Here is a 10,221-nt window from a genome sequence, read left to right as displayed (position 1 = left end):
GAAGCCCATTTTGATCTCCTTAAAAATCTGTTCTATGCATGTTTTCACGTGCGACGATGCAAGCCATCTGAAGCCTCAGTTTTCAGACAGAATAACGGCTAAATTTTCTCTCATTCTCTGATTGGATTAGTCCAGTTCCTAAAGGTCAAAACTGGGAAGATGTAAACATTTTTATAGGGGAAACTTTTTCTTTGAGAAAGATTTTCCAAGAAAATTATCGTTTGTTGTATCAGAAAAAAGATCAATAAATTTAAAAAATTCAATTATTAATTCAATTCAGATCTGGCTATTTACACAACCGAAAAATAGCCATAAATAGCAACAGCTGCCCCTTCCTATGGGCTCTTGAATATAAAGAATCAAAGTTAACCTATAAGTTTCTACGTATCTTTTTGTTTGTATGCAAACCAGTTTATATATGATGATGTGCTATCCACCAACATATTGTCAATGTAATATCCGTGCTTATTAATATAAGCAAATAAATATTAGTACTACAGTACCACTATTATTAGAGTTATATGTATATATATGTATGTATTTTGGAATTATTATATCATAATAGAAGTATAAGGGAATTGGTGATCAGGACCAGATAAAATTTGAAGGGCTTTCTCACCTATGTGCAATCTTCTTGCTTCTTTTCATCTATACATTCAGTTTCATGCTTGGATTTAGTGATGGTGCCATCATATGCTTCAGTACCAGTTGCATCAGCTAAATCCATCTTTGTATCATCTCTAAACTTTCTATAAATGTCTCCTTTGTAAAATTCTCTTGTTCTAACTACTAGAATTAAAGAGACAAGGCAACTAAAAAGGGTTGCAGCTGCTACTATAATAAAAGATTTTCTGTAACACTTCCCCCCATAGCATGTCAAGTCCTGGCCAGATTGTCTTGTGAGCCCCTTAGCTACCATTTGCTTCATTGCCTCTTTATCATAGAGATGACCAGCTACTTTCACATTGAGAATATAGGCTCCAATTGGGCTTCCCAAGGCACCAAATTGGAACAATGTGGAGTAGTATTTAAGGCCAAATATCTCTGATACTATTGCAAAAAGTAATGTCCATTGTGCTCCAACACAAAATCCAATTATCACTGAAGCTGTGTAGAGAGAATTTGGAACTGCAAAAGCAATCAGGATATGACCAACACAGGCAAGTGCAAGTACGAATGTAAGCATCAAAGATCGCGGAAATTTGTATTTGGTCAGAAGCAATTCTGAGGAGAATCCGGCTGCTACTCGTCCCAGATAATTCCAGATGCTGACCAGTGATACAAAAGTGGTAATGCTATTACTTGGATAACCTAAAGATTTGCCAATTTGACCCAAGTTATCTATTGCTGTTAGTGCACCACCGATGCCACATGATGTCGAAATAAGAAGAATTAACAGGTCCAAACTGAAAACTGCTTGCAAAATGGTGTAGTCCTCCCCTAGCTCTGGTGGATGGAAGACATTTCTCATTGAAGCAATTGTCTTGTTCCATGAATATGTTGCTGCCGCTTCATCAGCCTCTGGGGCTTTTGCCACTGAATCCACTGGTGTCTGCAGGGAAACTTGAGTTACTGCAGGTTCAACTTGGATATGATGTGAAATGTCACTACTTGGCAACAATAGTCTCTTGCTTTTCCAGGTACTAAATTCTTCTTTTGCCACAACAAGAAGTGGAGAAAAGACCAGAATAAGCACAGCAACAGCGCTTGCAATATATTCACTCCTACTAAATGCAAGCCTCTTTTGGATAATGATTATAACCATCAGAAAACTGGCAAGGCCAAGTGAAATATACAACATAGAGTAGAACAACCTGAGCTCATTCTTCTGCTTGACGACCTTCATGAGTCGAATTGCAGGAAGAAGCACGACTGAAACAGCTGCTGGAAGCCATCCTACGAGTAGTATGATGGACTTGGTATCATCTCCATTCAGGGCATGGTACAATTGTGTCATGATAGCGCCGCCTCGACTCTCAGGAAAGTTCTTAACGGTTGTGATCAAAGAGCCCGTATGAGCAAATGCCTGTGAATCAGCACCATGAATATATACAAGCACAGCTGCCACACCTGAGGCTTCCGGGTACGGCCCGTGACAGCTAGCCAGATAATGAAGTAACCAAAGAAGTTCATGACAGCTCCAATGGCCAAAACAACCCATGGGGGGCAAACTTCATTGATCAGTCCTGATATGATTCCGAGGTTGCTTCCCAAATCCTTTTAAAAACTGACTAAATTAAGTGTTGTTTGATCATAACCTAATGTAGACTTGATGTCATTGGAGTAGGCACCAAATAAATAAGCACAGCCATTGACGGACATGATCAGTTGTGAAGCGAACAGAGTGAACCATCTGCCGGCCAGCAAATGCAGCCCAAAACTCCTCATTTCTCTCCAATCACAGTCTATGTCCCCCTTGCATTATAAGTAAAGTATGTTAATACATGCATATATATACACACACATATATGAATGTATGATAAATGTATGTATATGCGAGGAATTATAAGTGATGTATGCTTACAGCACTTTTTGACTGCAGTTTTTTTCTTAATTTTGTTCGTGTATTACAAAGATTAATTGTCTTTGAAAGTAAAGAAAATGTTTTCCAAATTATGATTATTGAATCCCACGGATTGAAATTATTGCCACAGCCTTTCTATAGATACCATGGAAATGGTTATTTCATTTTCAAAATAAGCTATGGGAAATTTTAAGCATCAAGTAAATTTACCTTCCTCGAGATTAGGCAATATTACAAATCATTTCGTATGTTTTGACATTATTACAATTATGCTCTCACTCTTTTCCACGCTCTTTTCACCCCTAACTATTAAGTACAAGATTTGAATTAACCTGATAACGAGGAAGACTCTAAGAGCCCTCTTCTAACTATTGAATCCACTCTAGTGGTTTACAATTATGCACCTTGAATACTGAAACATTTATCAATTTGCCATTGAATGTTAAGGACGTTAGAATTATTAAATTATTCACTATTAGATCATTCTCTAATGTGCCAAGTTCGAACTTTTCACCAGTTCCGTCTGTCAGAGTTAATGGAGATCATTGTAGGGGATTTGTTATATGGTCAAACCACAGGGTATGACATGCAATACGGCCAAACCTTCAAGGAGTTAAATATAGTTAACCCAACTATTAAAAATTAGTATTTTTTTTTTGTTATCATTTGTTGGCTAAAGAGAGAATTGCTTAGGCATCATAAATCGTCCTTTACAACCAATAGTCAAAGCAATTTAGCTCAAAAACTGTTCCCTTGTGGGGTATTTTGGTTTATCTTAGTTTTGTGTATCCTTGGCATGACATAAAGGTATCCATCACCCAGATTTTTATATGCTTTTTTCATGATTTTGACAATTCCATTTAGCTTCAAGTGCCTGGCTCTTTATGCCATTGCCGTATTACAATATTCCAAAGATTCCAAAACCGGAAAATTTCCAAACATAAAGTGTCATATTTTGAGTTTTGAATTTTTTAAATAACGATTTCACTAATAAATCTTTATTTAAACTCAAACATACGAATCTGAGAAAGGAAAAGTTTGGTAATGTAAATACAACTGACTGTTGCGAATGCATAGTCCACTAAAAGCAATATAAATTAAAAAAATTAACTTTTTTTTTTGTCTATAAAGAATGAAAATTATTTAGCGTAAATGAAAGGTTTGGCAGCCAATTGTCAGTGAAAAGATGAGTTAGGGTGGTTTCCTTAAAAAAAAAAAAAAAAAAAATTACAAAGTAGAAGAGGGTGGTTTGCCAAGAGGGAAACCAATTTGGGCAGCCACCTACTAAATAAATTTGACAACAATGTGCTGAGTAACTATTGTGTTTCATATTTAGGGCCATTTGGAGATGCGATAACTTATTGAAAAATACTTCATCAATAGGGTTTTTAATAAAAAGCACTTATCCAGTGTTTAAATACTTTTAAGTATATTGTTTGGATACATAGTTCAATAAGTACTTATTACATTGGGTAATGTATAATTTAAAATTTTTTTAAATGTATTTATCTCTTTATTTAGTTCGTAATATAGGATAAAATGATTAAATTTAATATTTTATTTTTTTAAAATACAAAAGCTATTCTAAAAGCATCGAATTGGAGATTTTGCTAAAAGTACTTTTAACACCAAAAATTTTACTTCTAATTTTATAGAATGGTGCTCACCAAACATCTCAAAAATACTTTTAACACTCAAAAGTGCTTTTTTACTAAAAGCACCGTAATCCCAAATGGGGCCTAAAAGAAATTAATTCTCTGAAGAAAATGCTTTTGAAAATTTTGAAACATGTTTTGAAATTGCTTTTTTCTTTTGATCTCACAACTATGTCAATTGATAAAAGTACTCCGTTATTTTTTTTTTTCTAAAAACACCCCAAAATAACCATGATATCCTTTGGTTGGTTAATGTATTTGCAACAATGCAAAGTTCAGGCAAAGTAAGTGCTGTAGTAATTCAATGTGACACTCAACTTTTTATTACAAATTAAATATTGTCTTATGAAACTATTGTTCTTACTAAATCTATCCTGTAATTTCCGTAAGTTAAAAAGAAAACAACCAACATAGACTTAAGCATGAAAAGAAGTCCTTTAAAATTTTTATATTCGAATGGGAATGGAAGATGAGAAAAGACAAATTCACACATAATAAAGCAAAAAAGGAAAGAAACAAAAAGAGCAATTATGTGACAAACTTTTCAATGAGGGCATGATTGTCTTGCCGCTAGCTAAATACATTTGACTGTTAATCATAGAGTTTATTCACTACTAACCTCTAAAGCTCTAATTACAAGGTGCAACACATATGAATTTAAGCCTTTAAAGAAGTATACCAGAAAAGTTGACAAAACATTTTTAGAAATTGAATTGAACCCATAAAACACTGCAAATGACTTGAGAGTTTAACTGGGGTTTAAAAAATTTAGAATCCAATCGTTTCTGTTTATAAAGAGCATCTAAAGTCCACAGACAGCACTAGGAAGGTAACATCACGCTCCCATTATACTAATATTGTGTTTCTGTCCTAGTTGATGAAAACAGCCTTTGCAATTCCATGAATTAAACTTTGTTCAATTCTAGACTGGAGCTCGTCCTTCTCTCTCTCTTTTTTTTTTTTTTTTTTTTTGTCAGCACGATAAATTATATGTTGTAACTTCTTCTATTCTATATTAGAGGGAGGGGGAGTTAAACAGATCAAAAGGAACTCGATAAATCACCATCGATTTAAACGGGTGCCTGCGCACCCGTTGGCGAAATATTTTCAGGAAAGCCTGGAGCTCGTCCTTGTCGTTTAGGAATCATTCTACTTGAGATATCTCTGCCTATGTTACGTGGACTCGAGTTCGGACATCGGACACGGGTGCATATTTAGGTATCGAATTTGTATAAATCCAAAATTAGGATACGGATATTTCTAAAGACTTAGACTTAGTTACGTAGACACGACACTAACTTTAATAAATTTAAGAGTAATGACTAATTATTTTATTACACTAATCGAACAATTGATAAATCGTCTCTGCCAACACGAAAATCTGATGCTGACACATTAACCTCTTCTCTTTTCTTATGTTTATCCGTTCCTACCATGTTTTTCTCTATATTAATCCATCTCCTATTCCGTCAGCAGTGTCATCTTTAGCAAGAAATAAAGTAATGTGATCCTTGAAAGATTCTAACCTCGAAATTCAAGAAGAACTTTCGTTTTTCCACTTCATATAAAAGCTGGAACCTGTGGTTTTTCTATAGTAAGATATAGTGTACCCACTCCCTAGATTAAGAAGCAGATGATTGAGTATATCCGCTAGCTTTTTTCAGTTCTTTTAGGAAGACATGTTAATGAAGAAATTAATCTATTTCGCAAGATTTTAACTTTTCTCTGTTAAACTGCAAGCAACCAAACTTCAATGTCCTCTTCGAGTCCACCACATTATTTATGCTTAATACAACACATTTAGAACATTTTGAATGTTAAAGCCATGGAAGTATTGTATTTAGCTAATGATGCCACGATTTACTGTTTTGCTTTTCATGTGCTAAAACAGTATAGAGAAGTATAATTGTTCGAGGATGATACATTATTTGTACACGTGCCTTAATAGTTAACAAGGAGAGCGCTACTTTGTATAAAGTAGAGATATTAGTCAGGTGATCGTGAGGTTCCAAGTTCTGACTCTTAATCCCTACCCTTTCCCTATTCCGCTTGTAAGGTTTGGAGTCGCCTCTCAAACTAAAAAAAGAGTTCCAGTATAGATTTCTAGGTTTATAGGATAGAACAAAGTGTACAATGATAAGGTGGCTGAGCACCTTAAGGATTTATGTCACGCCATCTAGGGGAAGCTTGAACATGGAGGCCTCCATCCACATGCAAAGTTAGCATTGTCTTATACTTGACCACTTTCTGTTTGTCACTCAATTTGAATGTGAAACTGCCCAACAATACAGCTGAAAAGATTTTCATCTGCCTGTAAGCAAACTCCTTTCCAAGACAGATCCTCGGTCCTGCCTGCATTTACACCAGCTCGGGTTTTTAAAGTGTCTTTTAGCAAATTGATGAGAAATTTGATCTAAATATGAGGAGTAATAACCGCTATTTGTGCAAGAAAAGGAATGAAGAAAAGGAAATGCATTGTTTAGATTATGGTAGCAAGAATGTAAAAATTAAAAGAGCCTTTTATTATAGGTCTATGAACATTTGTGTTAAACACAGAATTTAAATTTTTACCTGGAAAGCAGGGAACTTAAAAGGACTTTCTTGTTGAAAAACACCATTTTCATTGAGCCATCTCTCTGGGCGGAAATCTTCTGCATCTTCACCCCATATGAATTTCATCCTGCCCATAGCCCAAGGCTGGTACGAGATGGTGTCCCCTTTCCTGATACTGAGTCCATCTGGGAATGTATCATCAGAAAAGCAAAACTTCCCATCCTGCAGTAGAGAAAGATACCACTATACCATTTAGCTGATCTTTGATAGTCCCATAATAATCTGCACGATATACCAGCTAATAACATATTATCGGTTACATCACCAGAGGAACAGCAGGATACAGTCTGAGTGTTTCGGTCAAGGCTGCATGAAGATACTGCATTTTGTCAAGTGCTTCTTCAGTGATGTTGTTCGCTAATTCATCCGTCAAAGGATTGCCCTTCACATTTGTTGCTTTTACCACCTCATCTGCAATTCTCTCTTGCATGTGAGGGTGCTTGCACATCATGTAAAAGAACCAGGAAAGAGTACTAGCTGTTGTGTCCTTCCCAGCAATTATGAAGCTAAGAATGATATCTTTTAGATACTTCGGATCCGTTTCATTATTTTCCAGAAACCTTGACAGAATGTCTTCTTTCTTCATCTGTCATAATGCATTTTATAGTTACATATTCAATATGCTTAATTTAAGGTCAAGAAGAAGTGTGGTTTAACTCACTAGCCAATCATCCCGCGACTTGTGCAGTTGTTCTGTCTTGCTTCTGATGATTTTATAGACATATTCATCAATAACTTTGACATTGTTCCTCAATTTTGCTTCTGATCCAAGGTTCAGAAATCTTTTCAATTTCCAGGGTAAATCAACATAGCGATACAGGGTGATTGCACTTGCTTCATCAAAACAACGAGAAAATCGTGTGCCTTCTTCATTTGTTCCGCACATGCTGTCGAGTTCCACTCCAAGTACAACCTTAAAAACTGAGTCCAGGGCTGATTTCATAAACAAATCCTGCCGATGAGATAAAAGATCAGTCTATTGTCTATTGAAAGGAGTTCATGTAACAAAGTTTTCCATCCTTGTAACTGGAAGGATCTTTCTGTTATTTCTATTATGGAAAAGCAAGAAGATTCCTACTTGGACATCCATTGTCTGATTTGATGCCACTGCTTCTGATACTAGCCTAGCAAGTTTTGATGCATTAGTTCTGAAGACTCCACTGCTGAAGTCCCTCAAGATTTTGGTAGAGAATTCGTAACTAGACGTCTTCCTCTGATTTCGCCACTTTTCTCCATCTACCGTGAAAATCCCATCGCCAAGAAGGTCCTCCAAAACGCTGTGGTGGTATGGTCCCTACACAAAATCTTGTATAAGATACTTACAATTGGAAAGATTTGTCAGTAGACTGTCCTCTACATGCTGAATTCTGTTTCACCACTTTTTCCCCTTTTTCTTTGCATTAGTATTTGTATCACAATGTTTACTGCTACATACATCCAATTGTAAATATCATACTGCAATCCACAAAGGTTTCTTTCTTTCAATGTGTTGGCATCCAAGAAACTGTCTAGACTTCCTAAACTTAATTTGTTAATCAAATTCAAAGAATATACGGCATTCCTGGATGCCAATGTAGATTCTGACATCTTAATGCTTCTCTGTGATGTCAATCCTGAAAATCTTGTTTCTATTGTGCTGAAACAATCTGCAAGAACAGAGACCTAGACAAATTCCAAAAAGATATTCCACTATAGTTCTTTAACAGGTACAATTTATGCTGTTCAGGGAAAATGTATTAGCCATACCATTAGGCTAATTAAGCTTTTTAACTTCTATCTTCAATAACCTTCCCAAAACAGTTTATGATACAGAACACAAAATTCCTAACATCATTTTTGCCTCCTGAAACTTGAAATTCATGGTTGTTTTAGCATGTACTCACCCTGCCATAATTTGCAAAGTTGGTTTTGAGAATGTACTCAACATTTGCAGGGTCTGAAGTGTACACCTCGCACCTGGAAAAGTTGAGCATCCTGAAAGTCCTGTACTTTCTAGCCAAATCAGTCAGATAATGATGCAGCCTGTCGAAGTTGAGCAACATGTGGAAGACGGTGCCCCCAACAGGAGTGTATTTTTTCTTCTCCCTTGATCCTCTTCTCATACTCTTCAATACACATGCCGTCAGAGCCACAGCTAAAGCTGCTGTAATGATCCATATCGGATTAAACAGAACTTCGATTGAAGCCATTTTTGCAGATGTTACAGAAAAGTATCTTATCTGTTAACTTGATCAAATGCTAAGCAAGATTTGACATTTGAGAGTATAAATATCTTTTGTATTATCTACTTGCAAAAGCTAAAGAATTAGTCAGATAAGGATGGTAGCCACTTCAGGAGACGACAAGATTTTCGGGAACTTCATATTGTCAGATCATTTCCCCTTTTTTTAATGCTGCCAATTGATGCTTTTTAATCGTAGGTTCCAGTCAAAATAAATGAGTTCACATTAGAACTTAACTTGGAAGCATTAAGAAGTAAGAAACTGTAGATATAGGGAATTTCTATTTCTTGAAAACGCCAACGTTTTTATCAAAAAAAGAAAAGAAAAGAAAAAGTCAACAACGTGAACGTCAGGTCTATCATGGGATTTTAAAATTTGATTTGATGTTATATTTTTTTGGGGTTAATCATACTGTGCCTCCAGAAAGTAGTATTACCCAGTCACACTTTATTGCCCCCAACTTTAGAAATATTCACTTTACTCCCCTCTTGAGTAGTCAAATATTGAAAAGGTTAAAACCGTCAAAAAAATGTGTTGAAAAGACTTAAATAGCCATGGTTTGTTGACGCATGTGTTGGAGGAAAGTTAAGCATACTGCACGTATAACTTGAGAAAAAGAACAAAAAAAGTTATTACGAAGTGAAAAAAAAGACAGCCAATAATAAGTAGGGGAAAAAAAAAATTCTGAAAGAGCCTTGAATCCTTTTGAGAGACTAGAAAAATTTGTGAAATTCCCTCAAATTCACTGAATTTTCGCTTAATGAAACAATTCAATCAATTGATGAAGAGGACGAATTAGGCAATTTAACAGCATTGAAGTAACCTTGTCAAGCATTAAGCTAATTGTTGTGATCCATTTGTTGACGTTAGATTCAAAAGTTTAGAATTTGGGTTTATTTATTGAAGTTAAAGTATAAAAAAAATTTTGGCTTCGCTTTTTTGGTTTTTATTGCGCCTTCTAATGAATAAATACCATATAGAAACTAGAAAGGTATTAATGTAACGATCATAGACTTATTCATTGAGTTATGAGAGGCTATGTATAATTCCGAAAGAGAAATATTCAAATGAAGTGATAGAGTCAACTACTAAAATCGGTCCAGTAATTAGGAAAGCATGTTTAGAGTCTTCTTTATTATTAGATTCAGGGTTTGAATTTTATAGTCACAATTGTGAGGAGAAGGAAATGACGAGAGGTTAAACAAAA

General features: G+C 35.4%; 1 protein-coding gene and 1 pseudogene across 1 annotated transcript; both read right to left on the bottom strand.

Moving 5' to 3' along the window:
* Positions 1 to 540: 540 nt before the first annotated feature.
* On the bottom strand, positions 541 to 2,393 carry LOC113737602 (protein NUCLEAR FUSION DEFECTIVE 4-like; annotated as a pseudogene).
* A 3,645-nt stretch (positions 2,394 to 6,038) lies between these two features.
* Positions 6,039 to 9,124, bottom strand: LOC113736798 (cytochrome P450 704C1). The gene is made up of 6 exons (XM_027263956.2): positions 8,676 to 9,124; positions 7,871 to 8,086; positions 7,454 to 7,744; positions 7,058 to 7,378; positions 6,751 to 6,954; positions 6,039 to 6,531 (listed from the first exon to the last, which is right to left on the bottom strand). Exons 1-6 carry the CDS (start codon positions 8,979 to 8,981, stop codon positions 6,334 to 6,336), a joined length of 1,536 nt encoding a protein of 511 aa, XP_027119757.1. The 5' UTR covers positions 8,982 to 9,124; the 3' UTR covers positions 6,039 to 6,333.
* Positions 9,125 to 10,221: the final 1,097 nt, after the last annotated feature.

The sequence above is a fragment of the Coffea arabica genome, chromosome 3e (assembly GCF_036785885.1).
Source record: "Coffea arabica cultivar ET-39 chromosome 3e, Coffea Arabica ET-39 HiFi, whole genome shotgun sequence".
Taxonomy (NCBI): Eukaryota; Viridiplantae; Streptophyta; class Magnoliopsida; order Gentianales; family Rubiaceae; genus Coffea; species Coffea arabica.
Note: the sequence above shows the minus strand (reverse complement) of the source record. Positions and strands in the feature narration are given on the sequence as shown.